We start from the raw sequence: 27,449 nt of genomic DNA, 5'->3' as shown, positions 1-27,449 counted from the left end.
ATATATATATATATATATATATATATATATATATATATATATATATATATACATAAATACGTATGTAAGTATAACTAAAATCTTACTAAAAAATTAAAATGAGAATAAAAACTAAAATTTTAAATTTTCTATTTACTATTATTTGTATGTATACTTCGGAAATATTAGGAAATTTAATAAAATACTCTATTAAAATTTAATAATATACTCTATTTACTTAATTCAGGAATTTAAAATTGACGTCAGATTTGCATTTAAGTAAAAGTTACATTGAATATTTACAGGTGAAATTGCATATTATGAAATAAAGGAAATCATGAGAGTTTTAATTTAATTGTATTTTAAACGTTCATTTTATTGTCCTTATTAAAATGATAAGAATTTTTGAATTTTCAAATATAATAAAGTTTTAAGTTGACCTATCGGTACATGACATGTTGATATAGTAAAAGTTATCATAAACTTAAACAACCTTGCAATTTATAAGATATAAAATATATGTTCTGCTTCTTTTAGAATTTCCTTAAAGAATCAGAACCTATTTTGATCTCCAGAACGCTGTATTGTGTAATAACATTTATCTGTTAAAACATATTTAAAAATACCTACCAGCTTTCTCTTTTAGTAAAAGGTTAAAAAAAATTAACTACAAATAACTAAAATTTAATATTTAATGTTTATTTTTGTTCTTTATTTATTACTTTCTAAAAAGTTCAAAGTTGAAGATATTAAAATAAAAACTAATATTCAAAACTCTGAATATACATAATACAAATATGAGATTAAAAATTAAGCACGTTCTAAAATTAAAATAGGTAAAATATTTTTTTTTTTATTTTAGAAATGAATTTCTACAATTCATAATAAAAGTGAAATTAAAATACAAACTGAATCAAATCAAATTAAAAAATTGTTTTTTACAACCATGGATGCCAGGCAGGATCCATGCGGCATAAGTTGTCTGGTTTAGTTGCCAACTGTATTAATGTTGCAATTTTGTTTGAATCTACACTGTCAAAATATGAAATGCTCTGAAGCCTTTGCATAATCGCCTGAACAGACTTATTTACAACACTTATTATATTTTCCATATCAATTTCGGACGGAGAGTCTTGAATAATTTCTCCATTTGCATCAACTATTGGCTTTTCGTCTTTGAGGCGCTTTTTATGAACAGCAATTATCTCATCTCGTAATATAGCTTGTAAAATCGTTGGTAATTTAAAGTTTGGTTGTACTAAACAGCGAGCAGTTGCAACAATTGATGCTTGTAATGGTCCTGATATACCAATTGATGAAAGAAATTCAACAATATTTGGGGTCAACCGGAATGGAACTGGTCTTGAACCATTTAATTCACTTGTTGAATCGTCCACATCAAATTTAAAATATGAAACATTCATTAATCCAGAGTCTTGATGCAAATACATCATGTCTGCATTTAAACGTGTTAAATGTAGTGCGTGTTCACACAGACATGCTAGGGCTAATTGAAGTGTAAACTGTAATAAATATGTTTTATCAATAATTAAATAATAAGAATGAATATTTATTAATAGGAATTACCATTTTTCTAAATTGCCAATAGTCTGTAGCTGATTTAAAATTTCTAATAGCCCAATCTTTGAGCAAAGTTTTTGGTACCATATTTAGTTGTACCTCCCGCAAAATATCTCGAAGCACATTATGAGTAGTTTGGGAACCTCTTGCTTGAACTTCAGCCAGTCTTTCATAATATTTCGCTATAGGAGTGTCGTGCTCTATGGTCATTTTGTTACACCCGTTTTTATAAATGTCTAGAAGAGAAATGCTGGCTGGATTATCTTCCACTAAACGCATTTGCGGCGAAACAGGTACCACTTTCGGTACTGTTATATGTAAAAATCTTCTAGATGTTTCTTTTTGTTTTCCTAAGTAATGATTTAACATTCTTAATAGTTGCAAAACACGCTCTTCCCTTCTTGCATCGCCTAAACCTGAATCGTTGACTACAAGATAAGGATAAATTTTGCCATTGGTACCACGTATAAACAATCGTCTTGCAGCAGTATTATGTTTTTGTACTATTTCAACTCTAGGCATAAATCTTGCGATTCTTATATGATAATGTGATGGAACAGGTAAAAGTAATTCCCCAGGCAACTCAACTTCCGCAGTTTTTTGGCTAAAATTTGACAAGAAGCGACATTTTTCTTCTATTAAAAACGATTTAGGCAACTGCTTAGTCTTTGCGTCTAAAATTTTTATCCATTTTTTCAATTTGTTTATTAAATTATGTAATTTCATAGCTCCAGGAGTAGAAAAATCGAAATCTAAAGTGAATTGACCTTTCATTTTTTGGAAAACTGGATCTTGAACTGTGGCTTGGGCTCTTCTTGCTAAGGATTCCGATGCAGCGGATGCATAATTTGAAGCAACTGAACTTGAAATATTTTCTATTCCAATTCCGAATGTAGAAACTAATTTTTTTACAAAATGTAAAGTATGCGGCGTAATATTAGCTTCAGTGACGCTAGCACGGTTTTCAAATGCAATAATGTAACATTTTATAAGACCTTGCCGCAGTTGTCTTAAAACTTCTTCATACCAGTTTTCACGGAACCACACCATTTGATCTACTATTCCTTCCAAAGAACTCAATATAGTTGGATGAATTTCGCGTTGTACATGCATGACCTTGGAGCATCTCCACATAGGAGGAGTTGCCTTTATAGGACCGATGGTAGGTGGACCTTGTGTTTGACTTGTCGCAGTTTGTTGACCTTGTTGGATCGGTATTTGACCTTGTTGTACTTGTGGTTGAATATTATCACTTGCGCTGCTTTGAGATTGTTGGGCACTTTGATTCTCTGTTGCTGCTTGCTATTAATTAAAATGTTTAAAAGAAATTTTTTCAATATGTATGGAAATATTACACTTTGCATTTTATTTGCCAAATAAACCTCAGCACTTTTGTGTTTTTCCCGTTGTTCTATTTTAAGAGATAAATATAAGGTTCTTATTGGAAAATATACAGCTTGAGGATACATTCGACCAACCTAGAAAGAAACGCTTTGAATCTCAAAAAAGTTTAATGACCATTTTCAAATTACCTGGCTTAATAAGTTTAATATAACGCTGCTTTCATACTGGACTAAACAACATAGCAATTGAGGAATCCAAGGTAACCAATTTAAAGGTGGTACACCTACTGCATACTTTTCTAATGCTTCCATCAAAGAAGCCTTTTGGTCATCATATGATAGAAGCCATAAAACTTTTGCAAGATATTTACGAGTTTTACTTTCATTTTGATGCCGGCAAGCATGCAAGAAACATGTGATAGCATTTACGCCTAATGAAATTTGTTTGGGTTCTCGGGTAAAAATTTGCTCCAAATAATCACCCCAAAGAGCCCAAGCTTTAGTTAAACCATCGTGAAGTTGGGCAGCGGCACTAAATGCTTTGTTAGCTAAAGGAATAATTGATATAGTTTCGGTTAGGGAAATCAATTTTTAAATTTTATGAATATATTGCTTTACCTTCATCGGATCTTCCGGTCTGGGCCAGCAATAAACCTTTAAGAGCATAAAATTCTGCGGTCATTTCTCTAGAGAAGTATTTTAAATTTGTTGATTCAATTACATCTAACGCTTCGTTTAGTTCTGAACGACCACTTACTGATGCCATTTGTAAATAACATTTCACTTGTTGGCGAATTTTCTAAAAATAAAATTAAGTAAAATTTCAATTTTTTACAAAAATCTAGCGAAACTGTTACACATTACCTGGAAGCAGTCAACAATTGGAACTGAAGGAATTGTGTAAATTCTAGATAAAGATTCCTGACATACTCCTGTCAAATTATGCTTTCTTGCCATTTTACCAAAATGAATAATAGCTTGCGCAGAAGCATGTACACCTAACATGGTATGATTTCCCTGCTCGGTCTGTTGTTCCAAATGTTGGGTGATAATTTGGTAATGATGTTGACGCCAATTAAATATATCACTCCAATGTGATAAGTCATCAGCAACAACTGGTAATCTATTCCGCCAAGTTTTAACGATAGCTTTCATATCATGAAGTGACGAGTTTCTAGATTGTAATAAACCTTGGTGAATTTGACACGCTTCTTGTAATTCCATAATCTGTTGAGCAGCTTGCAGATATTGCAAATGAATATGAGAGACAATATGGGGTAAACGTCTCCATTCACGCATACATAATCCTGAAGCAACTTCAACATAACGTTCTACATTTCCTAACTGTTGCTCTTCTTGATTCAGTATAGCAAGAAAACCTCTATATAAATTAACTTTATAACCTTCTTGCTTTGGACTTGTTTGTTCAACACGTATTAGAGCTTGTTTCATTAATGGCCAATCTGGAACCCGCCAAGCGCACTCCATTATTAAAAATGATTTTTTATCTTTGTTAGCTTGCGCATAGTCAAGCAAGATATCCCATTGATTTAACTCCTTAGCGCATCTAATGTAATGATTTTCCCAAAGCAATAATTCACTATTCATTTCTAAAGAAGTTGGACCATTTGCCAGTTGCTGTTTGAATTTAGTCATAGCTAAATCATATGCTCCTTGCGCTTCTTCAAAGAAACCCATTTGTTCATAAGCAATAGCCGTATTAGTTTCAGGATATTGAGCATATTTTAACCATAGACCGGCCCATAGATCTTCTTCATGTAACGCTGAATACATATGAGACAAAGGATCAAATATTGTCGACTGGCTGTTTTCAACCAAATCATATTCACTAATATCGATATCTGAATGTTCCTGATATCTTTCTTTTTTTGCAGGCCAATCTAGTGCCATTTCTTCTAATGTCAAAGTCATACGATGCCAAAGGTTGTGAGCTTTGCCTAAATATGCCAATAAGTTCGGAGGAATATAAATCGGTGGATGGCAGTGAGACAATGCTTCAACAAATGTATTCATAGCACTTGGATGACAATCTCTTTGAATTACGTGTGTACCGGACGACAGGAAAGGTACAATTTCTCGAACGATTGCTTGTTGTTGTCCTTCGTCTAATATTGACCACAGCTTGGGAAATATATCTAACCAAATTCTCTCGGCTAAGTCACTATCCATGTGGCATAATTGCGCTGTCGCTATTAATAGTTGCTCTGTACATATTTTTCTATTTGCTTCTAAAAATTCGAATTGACGACTAATTAATTTCGTCAACACAGCTTGTCTGTTTGCGACAGGTCTTTCACTATCTTCACGACGTGATATGTTTCCGTCAACGCTCATATCCATGTCAAAGATATCTTCCTTATCTTCAACAGATTCAAATAAGTCTTGAGGATCATTTTGTAATGATGTATAAATAACAAAATTTTTTTTTTCATCCGAATCAGCAAAATTTATTACTGATGAAATACTAGGTACTAAGTGATTGCTATTTGAGTTTTGTATTTGTGTCGTTGTGTTAGCAGTAAGAATTAATAACTCTATACATTGTTTAATCCAGTAATGTGGTCCAATTGAATCCCAAGCATGAGAACAAATAATATAAAGCAAGCGATCGTGAAGACGCCTTCTCATTGATCCATCAAAAATTTCAAAAAATTTAGCCCGAATAGCCGGTTGTGAACATCTCAAACCTGCCAAAAATGCTGCCTCTAGTTTTGCTGTTAACTCACTTTGTTTCAATTGATCATCTCTATAGATATAGTTGATCAATTCTAAAAATTGGGCTTGCAATTCCAAATCATCCGAGAACCGTTTTTCAACATACTGCATTAGTTTAACTAATAAAATTGACTTTTCTCGAAGAGTGGGAGCTTGAGTAACTGTAATTGGTGGATTTTTATTTTTCATCCAATCTTCAATCATTTTAACAATTGATTTAATTATCTTAACATCGGCACTTTTCTCAATCAAACCCACTAAAATACTTCCAATGAATAATTTTCTAATGTCAACACCCATTACAACAATTCGATTCTTTACTAAATCTAATGACAATATTAATAGCTCTAGTGCTAAAGGACCACCACTCTCCGTATTTGTACCACCTTGAACATTTTGTGTAGTACATTGTGCGGTGGGACAAGGTTGCGATCCACTTAAATGATCTTTAGTCAAACGATTTAACAATTTCATAAATGGAACCATTAATCTATCAATATAGCTTTGATTATTATTACAGCATGCTTTCAATATCATTAAAGTTCCAAATAGCGATGATGGGTTTGGTTGTGGTGATTTTTCATAATTTGTCAATCCATCTTGTATCATTTTACTAACTACTGAATACAAAGATTCAAGCTCTTCATGTTTGTGGTATGAATCGGGAGGGAATATTGTCATTAACCTTGAAAGTAGAGCGTGCATTAATCTAATAACACGTGTATTAGGCGATTGAACACAAATTGATAATCCTTTTTGAATTGGCCGGATGATATTTAATATCTGCTCTTTCTTTAGTATGGTTAATAGGAATGTTAAAAGCTCTAAAGCCGTACAAATGTTTCCGAAATTACATTGTTGTGGATTTTCTATGCTCGCAAATACTTTATCCATCCAACTAAGTTTCAAGTCGAATGGCTGAGGCCATACGTCTGGTTTCATTGCCATTTTTAAAAGCATTACACATCTGTTAAACAATTAGTTTTTCATTTAGCAAACAAAAATATCGGGATGCTCAAAGTTAACCTTACCTTCTTGATAAAGCTTCACCAGGAGATACAATACCTGGCGTGGGCTGGGCATCATTAACTTGACACGCTAGCCTAATTAAAAAACTTAAAACAGTATCACAGTGCATTTTATCAATTGGTCTACTGGAACCCTCCGATTTTGGTTGGTTGACTAATGAGAGTAAATACAAAAAAAATAATGTGAGCGAAAATTAGCTTTTAATGCATTTTGGAAAAGTAACAACTAGTTTACCAGGTTGTTGAACTGGTTGTCCATCTGGCCCAACGGCAAGTTTTTTTCTATTATCATTTAGATCATCACCGTATGGTCTTTTCACTGCAGCACCAGAGGCAGAAAGTTTGACATCAGTTGACCCTCCCGTACTGGCACCAGAAAGTAATAAATTTGCTGGATCATCTTCATCAAAGACACTTGTTTCATTAGAGTCTTCTTTAATGCGTTGTAATTCCCATTTAATTATAACCTCGGCCAGTTCAACAGACAATTTTCGGTATTCCAAACTTGAAGTTTGTGGAAAACCTAAACGTTGCATATAATTAATCATATGTTGAACTAATTGATGCCTTACAGGATAATAAACTTTATAATGTCGAACAATTAATTGTAATATATGGAATAGTTGCTGCATTGCATGCCCCTCTTCAACAATAATTTTCTTTGTCCAATGTGTTAACATTGTGTTACCGTCTTCCATTCGAAGTGGCATGGCTGGTGTTAAAATTTCTAATGCTTGACGAACAACAGGACGCGCTTCTAATGCATGTCCTTTCAATAATGAGTGAAAAACTTGCATTACTATTTTCTTATGAATTGCTAAACGAGCAATGATGTGTGATAAAAGTAAATGTCCATGATAACGAGCAGTTGGATCAACACAGTTTTTAGTTAAAAGGCATGGCCAGGCAAATGTCATTAAACGTCGAAGTTTGTTTCCTAAACAAATATTAAACAATTTATGTTAAACAAATTAAAATTTAATTTTACTTTAAGATTGAATATTTTTAAATTACCTTGTCTTTTATTATTTGCGTCACCATCATGAATATGCGGTGATGCTCTTTCAACTAATAAACATGCGAATTGCAGTAAGGCAATACGCACTGCATCATCATTTGCAAACGGTTTATCTGGATCAAATACTTTACTTATAAATACTGATACTACATTGTTATCATCTTCTTGATATGGTGCTGGTGGAGCACCAATAAGCTTATTACCTTCACCTTTATCAAAACTAACTGCAAAACATGGTATTAGCACTGAAGTTAATATTTTAGCTTTTAATTCTTCTGTTAAGGGATTGTTTGGATTATTAAATTGTTCAACGAAATGAAAGAATGCTTTTCGCTTCCAATCAACTGTATAGCTTTGGGCTACCGTATTTTGAAGGAAATCTCGAAGAAAATGAAAATCCGGTATAAAATGCATGCACAGTGCTCGTAATAATTGAAATAATAAATCGATATCATTTGTGTTGTGTGAAAAATAAAATAATAATATTTTTCCAATTAAATGCCAAAAATCACATGCAATATTATTGTCAAAATTTTTTCCTAAATTATTTTGCCATAAAATTTTTAATGCTATTATAATTTCATTTTGTTGTGGTAACCATTGTTCATCACATTCCATTAATGTGAATACAATTAGAACAGCTTGATGTTGTGCTTCATATTTTTGTTGTTCTGTCATAAACGTTATCTGTTGTTGTGGAACCGTTGTTAATGGTGGTGTTGTTCCAGCAGATGCTGCTGTTGTTGCATATAATAATTGCACTAAACGTGAACATTTATTTGTTTGCATAGCATTTCTAAATGGTAGACCATCTTTATGTTTTAATAAATATATGCAAAATCGATTCCATTGCGCATTTACAATATTTATATCGTTTAAAAATAAATTCAATGTTTCATTTGGATATCGAATTAAAAATTTAAATAATGGTTCACGATATGGACATGAGGGTTCAATCATTAAACTTTTTTCTGTTTGTAATACTAATTGACATAAACTATCAATAAATTTCGCTGTTGCAGCTGGTATCTGATGAAATATTCCAATCAATGTAGTTACTTTTTGTTCATAATCACCGGTTTTCGCAACCGCTAAGAAATTAGCTGGCTGCTGTTGATTTTTAGTTGTTGCTATCGATATTTCTAACATCTTTTGAATGTGTTGCCATAATTGTTCACATAATTTCTCATTAAACATGGACGGGAACAGTTGTGTTAAATATGAGAGTCGTTTTGTTCCATTTAATGTTAAATTACGATAATCACCAAGTGTTAAAAGTAATGGTCTCATACCACTATGAATCTTTATTATAAGAATAGAAACCATATTTTTGCATTAAAAAGAAAGAAAGAAAACTAACAAATTTTCAAAAAAAAAAAAAAATAATTATTCTACATATTAAATTTAATAAATTATAAAACAAGTAAAAAAAGATTTGTAAAGCAGCATAATCTCATAAAAAGTTCGATTTATCGCATGTCTTTTAAAAAATATTTTGGGTATTTCAGGCATTTCAGAATGAATATTTTTTTATTTATTTACCTAATATTTTGATTTCCAGTGAAAATTTTTAAATTGATTCTTTTTAGTTAAACAGTTTCGGAAGTTTTATTAAAGGTTCATTTTATTTCGAATTGAATCGAATGATTCGATGATTAATTCGAATTGATCGAAAGTTCTTACAACTTAAAATTAATATTTAAGAAATACATCACTTAAACGCACAATTAAAACAAAAAAAAGTTTGATGTGAACATCACATAACCGAACAAATTGTAAATTTTGGAATTCCATTTAAAAAAACCCACGGTAATATCTCATACATATTTAAATTCATATAGCTAAAAGGTAACCTATGATCCAAAAAAAGTAAAATTAATTCTTAATAACGGTCCTGTTTTAATCGATCTCTATTTAATGTCCATTTGTTGTTACAAATATCAGAAAATAAACGTTCATAGAAATCACTTTTCAGATCAAAAAGAAATTGGATATTAAGTATGATTACAATACCTCCTTTATTATATAAAATACAATCAGTAAGAAAAAACAAATTAAAATATATTACAATCTAGTAACTCTCTAGCTCTAGAGTATGGGATGGTAAAAATGAAATAATTAAAAAAAGCTTTTAATTAATCTGACATATGCACATATGCATTTATTAAATTAGAGATTGTAAAAGGAAAACGATTTAATGATGTGAGAATTTCTATTTTCAGCATACAAAAATAGCCTTTAACAAAATATATAAATTTGTTTATATGTACTATATGCATAAGACCTTAATTGTTCGTCATGGTAAAAAATTGCGTAAACAGAGGCCACATTTATTACATTTTCTTTTTCATTTTTTTATTAAATAATTTAAATAAATAAAATTTCTGTAAAAACTTATTAAAGCCATAGCATATATAAGAAACGAAGGTAAAGACTGGTTTAGTATACTTTGGTGTAATGAGACGAAAATAAAATAATTTCAGTAATGTAGACAATAGCTGATACCTAAAAAATTCTACAACTAAATTCTCATAATAAAATGCTAAAAACTTAAATTTTAAATCTCGAAAGAAAATAATCATATGTTTAACTTGAGGAATGTGATGAGATTTATGACAATATTCTAAAATATTTTTTTTTTAATAAGAACAATAATTAATAATGTGAATAACAATATCTTTTAAAAGACGAGAAAAATAGTTCAAATGAAGAAGAAAACCCATTATTTAAATTTCAAGTCGAAAAAGAGAAACACTTCCACGAAAAAATCTGACCAAATTGTTTTTAAAACAACAGTATAAAATAGTGTTTTCAAATATTTGGTTATTACAAAGTTAATAGAAACTGATAAAAGACTTCCTAAACTAAAGAAAAAAATTAATTTTTAATTAAAAACATTAGGCTAAATTCAACGCATAAATCAGTTTTAGTACGAGTCGTTCAAAGTTCTTCATGCTTTTTCATTCAAAAAATGCTTTTCAATTTTTAAACTGAATTTACTCGGCACTAATTATTCTTATTAACAATTTTGTCAAATATTTATTTGTTCATTGTAAATAATAATTTAATCATTGTAAAACATTTTTCTATATGTGATACTTAGTTTGAAACTCTAGATAAGAAAGTCTAGAAAATCTAGGAAAATTTCACTGAAGATAAGTCTAAGTGAAAAATTTTCTTTTCTTTTATTAAGTATTCAAATTGCAATAGCAAATATTACCATAACAAAAATTCTATTAACCCGAAACCCTCTTCTCAAATACTCAGATTTTATTTATTTAGCAAGAAAGAAAAAAAGGAGACATAGAACTTGAGGCAAATGAGAAAATTTTTAATATCGAATTTTTATTTTCCGAAACTAATCTTTGAAATATAAATATTTTTCGTTGATTAAAATTATTTTTGAAATTCTAATTATTATATTTGAAGCGTTTCAAAAACAAAATAAATATAAAGTATAATTTTATTTTTATTAGAATAGAAGTAAAACAAAATCTTCGTCAAAACTCTATGATATTGTATGAAAAATATAAAAATTTAAGTAAACTTAATTAGCACATTTGAAGGTTAAAAACTGAGAAAAAAAAAACGTAAACACAATAACAATACAAAAAAAAAAAACAAATGTTTATCTCTCAAATTAAATATTTATTTGTAGCGAAAGTGCTCTAATCTTTTTCTCTCTGTTTTGTATATTAACAAGTTTCCATATAAAATGCATTTTTAATTTTTATTCCAATTCTTTTTTTTTTAGAGTTTATAGTACTCGTACTTCATTTATTGAAAATTTTACAATAAAAAATTATTAGCTTTGAATTTTTTTATATGTAATATTTTTCTATTTGAATAATTTAAATGAAATTTTAAAACTTATAGAGGTGCAGAGAAATTTTCAAAAAAATTTCATTAAGTTAGTAAAGTAATTTAAGTGATTGATGACTTACAATTGGTATATTCATAAACATATAAAGATTTTCATAAACGCAATACTGCAAGAACATAACGTGATGAATATGTAATCAATTTTTGACTATATTTTACGAAAAAAAAAAACAGTCCATATAAACTGCTCGTACCAATTGCTACTCGTACCAATTTCGTTTAATTGTGAAAATTTAGTAATGTTTATGAACAAACTATAGATTAGTTACATTTGTTTATGAACATAACATATACATATATAGCGCAGTTTTCGCTATATATACATTAGTAATATATTGCGTTTATGAAGAGGCCTTCTCTTTTAATGTCTTTAGTAATTTGGAAAAAATTTTCAATATTCAATCTTATAATATTCATTAAAAAATTTACTTTAATAAAGTAATATTTGTTTTTAAGGTTATATAATTGCAAATATTAAACTCAGTTCGGCGTTTAAATTTAAATTTATTTATTATACAGAATATTTTGTAAAATATTCTATAAATTTTATAAAATTCTATAATTTTTAAAAAACTTATTCTAAAAGATGAAACGGTGAAAAAATTATTAAAAATATAAAAGAAAATGTGAGGATATAATTAACATGGTAACGTCAATCATCGAAACTATTGATTAAGAAATGAATTACATCTATTTTAATATTATTATTAATTAATTTGTGGAAATAGTAATAGGACATTTCTATATGCCTTAATTTAATGTCTTGTTACATTTAAAATTAAAATTAAAGCAATTGAATTTTAAAATGCAGCCCTAATTTTGAACTATATTTCTTACTTATTTGTAATAATTCTTAGTAATAATTTAGACAATGATATCATCGGTCGAAATTGCAGTTAAATTGCCTATTATGTTCTTTTGCTGCTTTTCATATATAAATGGAAACAATGGATATCATTGAATAAATTTAAGATTTATGCATTATTTTTTTTTATAAATTAGGCATTAATTTTTTAAAAATGATCACTAGAACATTTTTATAAAAATTTTTATTCTCTAAATAGAATTTGCATTTTGTTTTAATCTTCGTAAAACGTAGAGTAAAAGTTAAATTTAAATAGTGTTTGCCTTCGATAATTAATCGATTTTTAATTATATTGAAGGGGCCATAACAGATAGTATAATCGTTTTTCAAATTAATCTTATTAAAAATTTAGCCTACAATTTATTAAATTTGAAAATATTTTCATTATTATTTATAAACTAAATAAATTTCGACACAACAAAATATTTTTAATAAAAAAACATATTGTACACATTGTGCGAAAACTAATAGATTTATTTTTTGGTTTCTAACATAAATATGTCAATAAGTAAATAAATAATAAAATGATAAAAATAAAAAAAAAATTTTTTATTTTATTAGAATTAGAGTCTAAATTAGAGTATAGATATTGTATACTCCTTTGTATTATCTTATCATTAGAATAAAATCGATGGAAGTAATATTTTTTTTTTCTATAAAAGTAAATATTTTAAGGTGTGATAATACAATGTATGTATGCGCATATAATAATATATGTATATACATGCATATGTATTACAAAATTAGATATATAGTCATATCAATATCAAAATTTAAATTTTCAAGTAAATTTTTCAATTTCGTCTCGCAGACAAATTTAAAAGCATATAGAACAAAAATTCTATTATTATGAAAATTAAAACTACAAAACTTATTTAAATTTTAATTCTACTCAACTCAATTAGTAATACAAAATCAGCTTAGATTTTGTTATATAACGATCACAATTTAAAAAAAGAAAAATTCTCTAAGATAATTGAGATATTTGCCGCCTAAATGCAATATTAGTAATCTAAAATCATATCATAATTGATAAGAAATTGAATATTTTTTAAGTTAGACGATAACACAAATTTAAACAAAATTCACAATTTAGAATAAACTTTTTAAAATTATTTTGAGCAGGGCTGAGTAATTTTCCATTTATAATTTTTTTCTTTATAAAAGAAATTGCCGTAGCTAATTTTTATTATTACGGTAATCACTAACTTAAAGTCGTTTTTGAGACTGAAAATTTTCAACTTCAAGCGAAACGATTCAAACCCAGATTTATACTTCATTTTTGTATAAAGAAAATGAACTCTTCAATTTTGAACTATCCATAAAAAAAAATAAACTTTTAGCAATGTTTAATTGACTAAAAACGAGGAAATTTTTTATGTCGCGATGACATTATATGCGTGGAATTACTGTATTCGTAATTTTAAAACAATACTCAATTTTATTATTTAATATTTTTTTAAATTTTTGAATAAGGCAATATTTTTAATAATGAAATTCAAGAAATTCTAAAATTCCTTGTATAGTTTAGTCTGCAATTTGTTAAAATTTGATATTATAAAATTTTGGATAACAGAACCAAAAAATTACAGCCCATTGTTTTTATAAAATAAAATTTCAAAGTTAATTTACTAAGGCTAAATAATAATTTATTTGTATTTTTAAAATTGATTTAAATTTAATCTTTATACAACTATATCCCAAAATTGTTAAAAGTTGATCGATCACTGTACTTTCTATAATTCTTTTAGTTTGGAATTCATGTTAAATCCAAATATGTTATTTCCGCAATTCTTTAAAACTCCTGATATAAAATGATTATAAGAGGAAAAAGTAATTTTTCACTTCAAAAATAATTAAATTTAAATATCTTAGGTTTTTAATGCCTGACTTAAATTTTAATTTAACAAGATTTTTCATTTTATAGAAACAGATATTTATATACATATAAATATATATAAGCCAATATATAAGTATATGTTTTTGTGTACATGTCAGAGCGTAAGTATTTTAAATTTTCATTTAAAAAAAAAATCCAAACATGTGTTAATTTAATTGTTCTATAATTTTACTATGTATATATATGTATTGTTTTTAAAAATTAAGAATTTTAAATAAGGTAAATATTGAACGTACATAATATGTATGTATATGTGTGTATACAAAAAGTCGTCGATAAAATATTTTTCAATGTCATCAAATATAATAATAATTAAATTTTGGATTTGAAAAAAAAAACTTTTTATGAGGCATGGTGAAAATTGACTAATTCGGCTTAATTATTTACAAAATTTTTTGATTTTTCATAATTTTGCGTCATAACTTCTTTTTTTCATTACTCATTTTCTGTAAATGCGAAGTGGTATTGTGGTATAAGAAAGTTCATAACTTCTTCATAACTTCTAAAAAGTTTCAGGGTTTTTAGCAAATTTTTTCAATATATTTATACAAATACTTTAAGGCAGACATTTTTTATTTTTAGTTTGCATTAACTGTCTTATTAGGCATTAGATTTTTTTTAAAGCGTGTTATGAGTTTATAAAATAAATACAAGAGAATTAATAACCAACAATTAATTTCTTAATTTCTTAATACATGCATATATACACGTATTTTTAATACTAAATTATTTTAGAAATAGTTTAAGAAAAATTTCAATTTACATTTTTGACGATTTGACGAGTATTTTTTACCAATATGTGTAAACAAAATCGAAAACATCATAATTTTGTTACGTAATGAAAACTCTAACCAAGTAACATTTAAAATTATTGTTTTGAAATGCTTCATAATTTTCGCGATCATAAAATATATTCCAATGAAATAAATTTTAACAAATTTAGTTTTTAAAATATAAAAATCAAAAGTCGTAAAAAGAAAATAATTAGAAAAAAAAATAAATTAAATTATTGTGTTGAAAATATGAAAATCGTATCTACTTAAACTTAAAAACAGAGCTAACAGGACCGCACTACCAACAATTTTTTTTTTGGAATACATATGATGTGCTTTTTCGCTATGAAAATCACGTAATTATGCATCATAAATTAAAGGGTAATTTCAAAATTTAAGTGTAAAAAAAATATTACAACAAAAAAAAGACAAAAATACTATCGCTTTTTATAAACTTTTCTATATATATATTTTTTTTATTTAATCTTATCGTATTAAAGATACAAAAATTTTCTAAATTATTTTCATTTTCTCGATTCTTGTTTATAAAATAAATGCTTAAAATTTTGCGGAAAAACAAAAAAAAAAAAAAAAAAAAACAATTTGTTTTGTTTTTTTTTTTTTCTATTAAATTAAACAACATAAAATTTTAAATATTAAACTGTTTTAACATAAATAATACATGCTAATTGACTTAAGAGGAAATGAAAATTAAAAAGTAAGATTTTGTTTAAATAGAAAAAAAAAATTACAATAATAACAAAAATTAAATTAAATTAAAAATATTAGGGATTTTTATAAAGTTCGGGCTACTGTTAAAAATCAAAAACCATATGAAAAGTTTAATGCAATGCAATTAAAACACGATATTTTGTACAAATTTTGGAATAAGCTCTAAATTTTTTTTTCAGTATCAATAATTTATAAAAATCCCTTTAACAATAATTGAATATTAAACTACTATAGCAGCTATAAACGAAAATTTCTTTAATTGAAGCTGGGAATTTAAAAAGAAATTTTTCTTTAACATACACATACAGGCATACATTATTATGTCATCAAAACATTTGAATATTTAGAATGCAATGAATAAAAAAAATTTATAATAAATTTTTATAATTTATATTTTATTTTAAGAAATGTTAAAGCAAATTTATGTAAAATCAATTATTGATATTGAATATTAAGCGTTTAATAAATATATTTTTGCAGTCTTCCAAAAGAGAAAATAATTGACGAACAAGCAACAAAATTTAATTTTTGCCCGATTCTAGTTTAATATTTTAAGATCATATAAAATTATTTGAGCATTCTAAATATGAAGTTGCATTTATAATTATGTATATATCCATATATTTCTATATATAATTTATATACGTACAATATTCATCAGATACTGATAATTCATATCATCTCATATTATGTTCCTAAAAATTTTTCTAATTTTTTTTTATAAATTATAAATATTTTATTTATAATTATCTCCATCAAATAATTTTTTGATTCAAATTCCGAAAATGTTATTTATTATATTAAAAAGTTTTAAATTAATTATTTGAAAACATCATAAAACAATTTATTCTTTGTCCAGTTGATTTGGACTTACGTATAAAACGTGTACATATTATTTCAAATAATACTGTTCTTGCAATTTTGTGCCCTTCAAAATTATATTTAATGATAATTTGAAATTATTTTTATTTAAATTTTTTAAATTTTATTCGAATTTTTAATTTAAACGCATTTGTAAATAATGCACGTGTACTTCTTTTTTGTAAAAATTTAATTTTAAAAAAAAATGTACTATAGAACACCCGCACGGGATTCATGAAATACTTGTATACATTCTTAGAAAATTTATTGTAAATTTCAATTATTTTGCATATTTTAGATAAACAACATAAATATATATTTGATTTTGAAATAAATTCAAGTTACTGTGACAATAATTATCAGTTGTATGATGAATGAAGGTAATAAAATTTTTATTTTTTCAAAACATTTTTACTTTAAATTATTGATATTATAATACTCGTACTAATCAACTACTTTGAAACAATATGTTGATTCTTTTTTCGTAATATATAAACTATTTTTTAATATTTTATACTTAATATATTAATTTTTAATTTAATTTAAATTTCTTTATTTTATCAATATTTTTCTCAGTCCTATTATATATTTTTAATTATTATTTCGTTGTTAATTCCATATTCTAACATATGAATCCCATGATCCAGTTGCTATTGCTGTACCATTTTCAGTTGTATCAAGACATGAAACACGACTATCATGCCCAGCTAATATACCTAATTTTTCACCTTTAATTGTATCCCATAATACACAATTAAAATTATCATAACCACCGAAAAATATTCGACCACTTTTTGAAAATGATACTGATGTTACACCACAATATGATGTTTTTGATGCAAATACATTTAATTGATGATCAGATCTAATGTCAAATAGACGACATGTTGAATCATCTGAGCCAGCACCAAATGCTTGTCCATTTGGAAAAAATTTCACTGAATTTATATCATTTTCATGTCCATAAAATGTTTGCTGACATTTACCAGTACGTAAATCCCATAATTTTGCTAAACTATCACAACCGCCCGATATAAAAATATTTTGATTTAAATCCATTATTGATAATGACATAACATCACCAGTATGTCCAATATATTGATTTAAACGCATACCAATTTCAATATCCCATAGAGCACAAGTTCGATCACCTGAACTTGTTAATATTTTTTTATCATCCAAAAATTTACATGATGATATATAACCACTATGACCAGGTAATTGTTTCAATAAATGAGCATTACCATCACGTGATTTTAAATTATATATAGAACATGAATTATCTAAACCACCGGATGCAACTAAATTTCCAGTTTGTGAATATGAACATGTCATAACCCATGATGAATGTAATGGTATTGCATTTAATTTATGTGTTGTTTGTCCATTCCAAATAATTAATTTACCATCCTGAGATGCTGATACTAATGTTTTTGAATCTTTACTCCAATTTAATGCATATACTTTTGATAAATGACCACGTAATACACGTCTGGTACGTAATTGTATTGGTCCAACCGAGGGTATTTTTCTTGATTCAAATTGTAAATTAGTGTCATTTATTAAATTCTTTGATTCGGCAATTTTTTGTTTTAAATATTCGGACTCTCTACGTAAACTTTCAAGTTCATTCATTTTTTTTTTATATGTATATATTGTATTTAAATTTATATTTATTATTCTATTTTCCTTTTCTGTTTATAGAAGTAATTTTCCAGTTTATGTAAGCTTATTATATTATTAAAGATAATATTTATTTTTTCTGTTTTTATATTTTTTTAATTGTTAAATATTTTAACTATGTTTTAATTTAAACTTTTAACTTTTTAAAAATTTTTTTGTTATTTTTATATTATTTTAGAATATTCATATAGTTCATATATTTGATATTTATTTTAAATTAATTGAAATTGTCTTTGAATCACAATCATCGTCACCTGCCTTATCTATTTGAATAGCAACTACACACATATATCAGTAATCAAAAATATTGCAATTAAAAACTTATCATTCCGGCACCCCTTCGATTCAATTTAATTGCTATGACGATTGTATTCTTAATTAATTAATTTTATATTTAAAAAAAGGAAATTGTTTTATTGGATCATCGAAAACTATGTATTATGTCTTTTCTTTAATCAATTTACTAGTAATTTACAACCATAATCTTTATTTTTTGTCGTAATACAGATTTAGGATTATTTAAATTTTTTAAATTTAATTTAAAGCATTATTTAAATAAATTGCTTATTGCATTATTTTCGATTTGATGAAATTTTGAATAATTGATTTAAAAGTTTTTTTTTTGGTCGAAATACTCCAATTATTGCAAATTATTTAAATTTAATTTGACGCGAACACTTTTTAAACCGTAATTAGTGACGAACATAAGATTACTGATTTTTTGAAAAGAGCTTTTTTTTTTTACTTGTAAAGCTTTTTTTGGTGATATTAAATAGCGATAAAATATGTACTAATTTATCGAAAGTTATTAATTACAATCATAAGTAACTTTAACAGAATATAAATGATAAACATTGATTAATGGTAAAGAACAATTCGAATCGGGTTTTGTAAGACACTTTATGCGAAAATGACTTATTTTAAGAAATTTCTTTTACAGAAAAATTGAAATTATAAATAATTTAAAAGCGATGTTTTTACAAAATATTTTACAAATAAATTATTTAATAAAAAGTTACATTATAATTCTCTTCAGTTAAATAAACATTATAAACGATAAGTAATGAAGTCAATGGAACGTATTTAAGTAGTGCAAATAAAAAACAATTGAAAAATAGAAAGAGAATATCAGAAAATAGCATGGACTCAGCATAGTTCATTTGAGTTGATAACAGATCGTTTGTTTGTTTTATATGTTTTTGTTTTTTATTTTTTTTTTTCAAATATTGCATTATAGTTCATTGTGTAGTACAATCAGGTAAATTTCACTTACATTTTTGTTTTATTACTTATTTCATTTTTTATGTTTAACTCGTTTATGTAAAAAAAATTGTTTAATATGTGTATTAAAAAAAAAAAAACAAAAATTACAAATAATATATTTCAATTGACCACAATATTTTTGTTCCATTTTTTAATGAACCCCAATGTAATGTGGCTTAAAAACAATACAGTCACAACCATTTACAAATAATATTTATGTTGCTTTTAGAACGTATAGAAAAAATAGAATATAAATAGATGCCAATATTAATTCAAATGTTAGATTATATTTGGAATGTAGATCATTTCATTTTATTTTTCTTTTTATGTGTAAAAAATTGATGAGAACAAGACTTATAATAGTTGAATGATTTTGTACGAATATAAAGGGAAATGAACATATTCACCCAAATTTTGAGTAATGAGATATTATTGAAAAGAATTTTGTTATTCAGTTTAGAATTTCGAATTTTGGAATTGATTTTATTCAGAAAATTAGAAAATTTTTGAATAACGACCCATCAGGTAAAGTTATGCGACCAACAGAATATGGATGATTATTTAATTTTAACATTTTCAAAAATAATCTTTTGAAATTTGTGTAAAAATGAAAGAGTTGTAATATTTTGATGACCAAATGAAAATCTTAATAAAAATGTTGGTAAAACAAAAATTTTTTTAGCCAAATAAAATAAAACCTTTAAAACCAAGTAGAACCTAAAATGGTGGAATACAAATTTTTATAATTTTTTACAAACAATTGTGGATAAAAATTTTTATTTTAAGAAAAATTAATGCCTACGGAATATTATGACAGTTTCTTAGTTTTTATATTTAACACCCATTTCTTATAAGAGGTTGATTTTTTTATAAACTGAAAATTTATAAAATTTTAGAAATTTATCAATTTATACATAATTGAAATATTTAACTAATTAAAAGGTAAATAATAAACAAATTTAATGATCCCATGAAAAATCGCTTGACTGAATTTTTCCTATTACTCAATTTAAAAGTATTGACCAGTTTCCATTTGTATCCTGAAATTTTTTTTATCACTTATAAAAATATTAAATTAATAAATCAATCGTCATCCTATATACTTATGCATTTTAATTATTATTCGCTAAAATTTTATTTATAAGCTAGATATGTTACTAATTCATAGATTAAAAGTATTCAAGACTCAATAAAATTTCATTGAACTTTTTCATATGAGTAGTCAAATCCAATAAACGTGATAAAATTAAAATTATATTATGAGATAAGTGAATGTGTTTAAAAAAAATTAATAATAAATAGACATAAATGTAGGAACACATTTACACATATAATATGTTTTACAAAAGTACATGTGTTTAAAAATTTTTTATACCAAATAATAAATTAAGAAATTGCTGTCGTTTAGATGATATAATATAATTCATTTAGGGTTTACAATGATATTTAAATGGGATTTACATGGGAATCATTCTACTGGAACAGTGTACTGTAGAAAACAAATTAATTTTATAAGTGAAATATTTTATTTCATTGTTAAAACAAGAATGATAATTTATTGTTGTCCATAAATTAATTTATCATTTAGTTACTTATTTTGACAATATTAAATTTAATTAAATATTATAATAAACATATAGATATGTTATGGATCGAATCGGTTCCTATTTTTGTAACAACCCATTTAAAATACTTTTCGAATGTTTATATTTATTTCAATTTATCTTTTTATATAACTTTTAATAAATATGAGCAATCAATGTTTAAGCTTTGTAAAAGTCTTCTTAATGTTTTAAGGTCTTATTAACATATCAATCTCTTAGAATCAAAAGGTTTTCTTGACATATTAAATTTTCTAACTTCTTATAATATTATCAATTAAAAATATTAATGTATAGAAAATAAATTATGAATCAGTTCTCAATGCAGAACTATACTATAACACTATACTATAAGCACAGTTTTTGATTTAATGAAATATTTATATACCAGAAAATCAAAAACAGAAATTAAAGCAAAGAAAAATGGTCTTTAACAAGCCTTAAAATATAAAAAATAAAAAAAAAACATACTAATTTAAATTCCAGTATTGTATTATTTGCTAAATATGTATTCTTACCATATAATATTTATATAGATTTTAATTAAGTAAGGTTTATATATTCAAATTATCGAAAAATATTGCGTGAAAAGAAACCTATATTTTGAGTGAAGTACTGTGAAAACAAATACACCTTCAAATTAAAGGTTAATAGTAACTGGAGAAGTTACTGCTAAAAAATAAAAATCATGTTTGGAACAATTACAAATACTTTATAAAGGTTCAATATCAAATTAAAGAAGTAAACATAGAAAAATCTGCTTCAGTATCAAGCACGTCTACAAAGTTTGAAGAATTTTTATTATGTAAAAAAACACAAATCAAAGACAAATCGAAGGTAAATCAACCTAAGTTTCATTTATGAACTTTGAAAAATAAATACAATCTTTAGAATTTTAAAAATTCAATAAAATATAATAAAAATTACTTACGATTTCCTTATCAATCTTAAAACCAGAAATAAATTTTTGCATGCATTCAAACGCCGCTTCTTGTAATTCGGGATTGTTCTTTTCCATTACTTTAAATAATATAGTTAAAATTTTTTCTCTATATGCACCATCCGTTATATAATGGCATGCTGCCAAAGCTCGCAATGCACTTTTACGTAGTGGTACTAGATTGCTAACATTTTTATAACAATCTAATTTAGCTAACGTAGAATCTTCAGCATCACTTAAAGTTATTAATTCATGGAAGAATAATTTATGATAACTATTATTTAGATCTGTAATTCAAAAATAGATGTAAGACGATGAAAAATTAAAAAAAAAAAACTTATTACCTATAGTAAACAGTCTTGGTTCTAATGTTGTACAAAATGTATTACCATCCATTAAACCGATTTGAGCACTCGCAGGTTGATGTCTCAGCAAATGTTTCTTTGGTGGTATTATGTCCACTAAAACTTCACGATGTGGATCCATTACATCAGTTACAGTCTTATTTTGCAATTCAGCTATCAATCGCAATGAAGACATTGCTTGTTCTCTAACTAACGTATTAGGGCTTGTTACTTGGCGTACAAGTTCATGTATAACTTCATACATTGCTTTATTTTGACTTTGTATCAGGTCTTCGTTTTTACATTCTTTATCTAATGGGACCATACATATCCGGAGCATTTTTTCTAAATAGCTTTTTGCCATATCGATAGCTCCACTGGACACTTCTCCAGCTAAATCCATTATTACGAACATAAAGGCTTTTAGAAACAAGAATAAATGTTGGTAGAGCCAACGTAATGACATATGTTGATACAAGCATTTTAACGCCTTGCAACCTCCCATTTTTGCATACCAAGGTCTTTCGTAGCATAAAGCTGACATCCTTTCTGCTAAATATTGCATAAGTGGCAAACGACAAGCACGCTCCTTATTTCCCATGATATTAGTTGCCGTTTCTAAAATTAATCCTATGCAAAGTTGACCAGGCTTACATAACTCTTTTTCTTCATGTCCCATACAAACAGCTAAAGCATCTATCAAGACAAGTGGATCGAGTCCATTGGTTGTATTATATATTTTGAAAGGAAAAGGTCCAGCTTGTTGAGCTATCGCCACCATTGTATAGTGTCGAACAACAGCAACCATTACCGGAAAAACTGACTCCCGCAATTCTTTAGTTGCAGCAGCTACGAGCATTCCAGTTAGGGCAGACTGATGTGTCTGACGCGCTTGCATTTCCTGTGATTTGTATTGAGCTGCGGCTAAACCAACTATGTTACCTTCAACAAAGCTTGGATGCATAAATAATTTCTGCAATGTATGTTTGTCATCTTCTAAACTAATTGAGGCTGCAATGAAACATCTTATAACTTCCCAGCTTTGACGTCTATAAAATATGTCCGTAGTGCTGGAATTTAAAGCCTGAAATGCAGTTTCTATAACTCTATCAACCGGAAAATCTATAGGTTTTCTATGTTCTTGGAAAAATGCGACAACAGCTGGTGGAACTGAATCTTTATCATTGTACTCCAGTTTTTGTGGTTCGATCATCATTTTACGGTTACCCCCACCAAATTTACCAAGAACTCTAAAAGCAACCAACGCTGCACTGTCTTGGTTACGTAAAGTTCTCCAAAGGGCTTGCATTAAATCTGCTCTTACAGGTTGTATATGATCGTACAAAAAGTCGGGTTGTAAGTTATCCACGCAAAGTTCTAATGTCCTTAAGCCCTTTAAAAAAAGTTTTTTTTTGATTACATAAGTTTAAATAAAATTAAAAACAATGCTTACTTGACTAATCAGAGTTTGAGATCCATTGAGAGCTGATACCAAAGGATCCATTAACATTGGTAAATACGGTAACAGAGACGACAATCGAACGGGAACAGTTAAACATAATTCTACAAACAAATCTTTCATGTGTTGTTTATGAAAACCACTTTGTAAACGATTTAATCCTTCCAGCAAATTGGGTAATAATGGCAAAAACTCCTGATATAACAAATCGTGACTTCCACCACCAATAGATCTAAATAGAGCACGCAATAATAAAAAATAATTGTACGGTTCTTTGGCAGTCATCGCTAAATCCATTGAACGATTCACAATATTATGTAAGTGGGGTCGCAACATGTGCTCATTTTCAGCGGCAAACAAACTCACACTTCCAAAAACTAACTTAAAAAGTCTTAGATATAAATTAGATCTTTCGAGATTTGATCCCATTTCCTCCATTCGCTCTAGTAAATATTTTACAAGAACTGTCGCAAAAAGTGGTGAAGTTGTTGGATTAGCTAAAAATGAATTGGCTACAACTTGCAGGGCAGGATTTTTATAAATTCTTTCAACCATATAATCAATAGTTGTAGCAAAAACTTCTTGAAAATTTTGACTGCTCATCATCAGAAACTAAATTTAAAAGTTATATGAAAATCAATTTTAAATCGATTATAACAAATTTAAACAAGAACTTACAATCCCACTAAAATGTTCCAAAACTTCTTTTTCTTCTTTTGTTCTTGGATTTTGATTAGGCATTTTTATATTAGGATTCATTGCGGGATTCGGAATATTGATTGTGTAGATATCTAAAGCTTCCAATGCCCAATAAACTAAATCAATATAAATTCTAAGTTCATGTGGTTGAAAAAATTTTGCTTGAGATGGAACTGCATTTTCAAATATTACTGGCTTAGAACTAATAAAACCCCATGTTATTGTTTTCACACCGCCAACCAACGTTTTGACTAAACTACGATATTCCGCGACATTCAGGCTGGGTGGTGGTGGAAACCCAATGCTGCAAAGTTTTGAAGACTGTTCTGAAGCTGGCAGCTCTAAATTAACGCCATCACTTTTTGTTTCTGAAACTATAGTAGGTGATTGAGCTGCATTAGCATTATTTGCACCGGTTGTTTGTTCTTTCATAGTTTTCCTAAAATTTTAATGTTTTTTTTATAATATGAACTTCGTTAATATAAAATGGAACATAATGAATAGTTAAACTAAATTTTTTTACCATTTTTGCATTATTAATGGAAGTTGTACTTTCGCAATACTTTGAAATTTCAATGTGAACACTTTTAAAAGTGTTAATAGAAGTTCTCTCGCTTTAACTGGTTCATTTTCGCTATGGATACGAATGCAATCTACCAAATTTAGTAATAATTTACATGACATTGTCTATAAAAAGCATACTGAATACAAAAGCATAATTTTAAATTTGAATTTAAGTACTTGAATACTTGTAGCCAATGATTCATCATGTACGTTTTTAGAAAACAAATTCGACGCTTTTTCCACTACGTCTAAAGACAGGTTTTGTCGAACATGATGAGCTAAATCAGCCAAAGTTGAGTATGCCAAGGGTCTAATTGAATCGACTGTTACCCCTTTACCAATTAATAAATCTTCATCGAAAAGTCTATCTATAGATGGTATAAATTCTGAAATATAACAATTAATTATATACATACATAATATTTTTAATTTAAATTATACTTAATCTCAGCTCAGTTGAAAATATATGCCTTGCGGCTATCAATAATTCTTTTCTTAAGTTGGCGGCTTCTTTAGGACATAACTGCATCAAACTGAGCATTCCTTTTACTACAGAAGGTGCATGATTGACCACTGCGTCCTTATTATAAAAACAAATTTACGAAATATTTTTTGAATATAAAAAGAAATTAACGAAATATTATTTGAGTTTTTATTCAAACAAACTACCTGAAATGTTCTAACAATATAGGCCAAGAAAGATAAGGTTTTTATTTGAGCCCCCATGAAATCCACAAAAATTTCTCTATTAAAATGAGGTGACATTCTAAAGTAAATGAAAATAGATTAAAGCACAAATTTATTTATACATTTAATAAAAATGTACCTCTGTATTGGCGATGGTTGCAATGTAATAGTATTCATTATTAGAGGTACAAAATCTGCTACTTCTTGATGTACTGATCCCTTATATAGTTGATAAAGTAACACAACTATAATAGGAAGCTCTTGTAAAACTCGGAGCGACAAAACACCTTTAGGTAAAAGATTAAACTAGAAATAAATGAATTTTTATTCGTGAATTTTATCCTTTAGTTTTAATATGGTTAATACCGGTTGTGTTACAGTTCCCGTTTCTGTCGTTTTCTCAACGTGAATAGTTCTTGTTGTAAAGGTTTCTGATAGCAATTGTTCAATATCTATTTCCTTTAAATCTTTAACTCTAATTTGTTGTAATGGTTCGAAAATTTGAGGCATATGTTTAGGTAAGTCTGCATAAATATCTTTAACAAAAGCGAGAAAATGTTGTATCTATATAAAAAAAAAAGTGAAAGTATATAATGATACAATTGCATAAGAAATTTATTATTAAATAACCTCCGGATTAAATTGAGGACGAAACTGTTTATGTAATTCAATTATTATTCTTAAGCAAACTAAAACATTTTCTTCATTATCAACCCGTAATAGCTTAGACATAAGTGAAATAATAGGCTTAACGTATGGTCGTAAGTTCTCAGTTATGGGTAACCTGTGAATCATTTCCAAAATTAACTTTCTGACCTAAAAATATAAGAGCAATTAGATTCATAACAGAATTCACAAATAACTTATAATTACATGTTGCGTAGAGTTCTCAGATATAAATTGTGGTTCGCCATCTTGCAATATCTTTAAAAATATTTTCATTGAGTGTTCTAAAAATGATGGATAAGCTGGTGTTTGCACAATAACTTCAAAGTGTTCACTTAACTCCTGTGCTGCCTTCAATTTTATATCATCTTTTGCGCTTGCATCGCCCAACATAGTTACGTAAGTCCGAAATGTATTTACCTGAGCAACATCTAGTTGCGGTCCAGTTGATGCTACTACTCCTGCTGCACCGGTTCCACCGGCTGATGTAGAAGCAACAGCGGGTGAATACCCCGCCGACATTTTTTATTTTATTTTATATTTAACCTGTAAATACAATAAAATATTTTTCATAACAATAAATTTTTCATATTAAAATAACAAACATTAACAATTGATCAAATTTAACCTTTCTTTTTAATCAATATAAATCAACAAAATTTAATGCTAATTTACATGAAAATTGCACTTTGTTTTTTTTTTAGATTCAGAAAATTATATGCATTTTATAGAAAAATCTTCGTTGAAATTGATTTTGATGTTTTTACCTTGAAAAAAAATATTTTTCTGACCTTAACTTGCAAAATAAAAAGTTTCGATTAACAGTTAACACAACGCCTAAAAAT

General features: G+C 27.0%; 2 protein-coding genes across 2 annotated transcripts; both read right to left on the bottom strand.

The window, feature by feature from the left end:
- Positions 1-675: 675 nt before the first annotated feature.
- LOC129606528 (transcription-associated protein 1) lies at positions 676-27,449 on the bottom strand. The gene is made up of 22 exons (XM_055516886.1): positions 27,372-27,449; positions 26,812-27,150; positions 26,569-26,754; positions 26,305-26,502; positions 26,078-26,244; positions 25,921-26,017; positions 25,693-25,831; positions 25,429-25,637; positions 25,211-25,374; positions 24,667-25,126; positions 23,983-24,600; positions 22,530-23,922; positions 22,177-22,472; positions 7,682-8,987; positions 6,903-7,604; positions 6,671-6,821; positions 3,768-6,606; positions 3,522-3,702; positions 3,093-3,451; positions 2,916-3,038; positions 1,567-2,862; positions 676-1,502 (listed from the first exon to the last, which is right to left on the bottom strand). Exons 2-22 carry the CDS (start codon positions 27,124-27,126, stop codon positions 918-920), a joined length of 11,784 nt encoding a protein of 3,927 aa, XP_055372861.1. The 5' UTR covers positions 27,127-27,150; positions 27,372-27,449; the 3' UTR covers positions 676-917.
- Positions 16,439-18,927, bottom strand: LOC129606529 (guanine nucleotide-binding protein subunit beta-1-like). The gene has a single exon (XM_055516887.1). The coding sequence runs from the start codon at positions 18,331-18,333 to the stop codon at positions 17,308-17,310; it is 1,026 nt and encodes a 341-aa protein (XP_055372862.1). The 5' UTR covers positions 18,334-18,927; the 3' UTR covers positions 16,439-17,307.

The sequence above is a fragment of the Condylostylus longicornis genome, unplaced genomic scaffold (assembly GCF_029603195.1).
Source record: "Condylostylus longicornis isolate FDR11 unplaced genomic scaffold, ASM2960319v2 ptg000018l, whole genome shotgun sequence".
NCBI lineage: Eukaryota > Metazoa > Arthropoda > Insecta > Diptera > Dolichopodidae > Condylostylus > Condylostylus longicornis.
Note: the sequence above shows the minus strand (reverse complement) of the source record. Positions and strands in the feature narration are given on the sequence as shown.

Bases quoted from the DNA above. Each gene is read 5' to 3' on its own strand.
- LOC129606529 (XM_055516887.1), bottom strand. From the start codon at position 18,333: ATGAATGAACTTGAAAGTTTACGTAGAGAGTCCGAATATTTAAAACAA.
- LOC129606528 (XM_055516886.1), bottom strand. From the start codon at position 27,126: ATGTCGGCGGGGTATTCACCCGCTGTTGCTTCTACATCAGCCGGTGGA. The intron at 25,638-25,692 runs GTATAATTTAAA...GTTATATTTCAG, and splicing joins TTCAACTGAGCTGAGATTAA to AATTTATACCATCTATAGAT. The intron at 3,452-3,521 runs GTAAAGCAATAT...TTATTCCTTTAG, and splicing joins GACCGGAAGATCCGATGAAG to CTAACAAAGCATTTAGTGCC.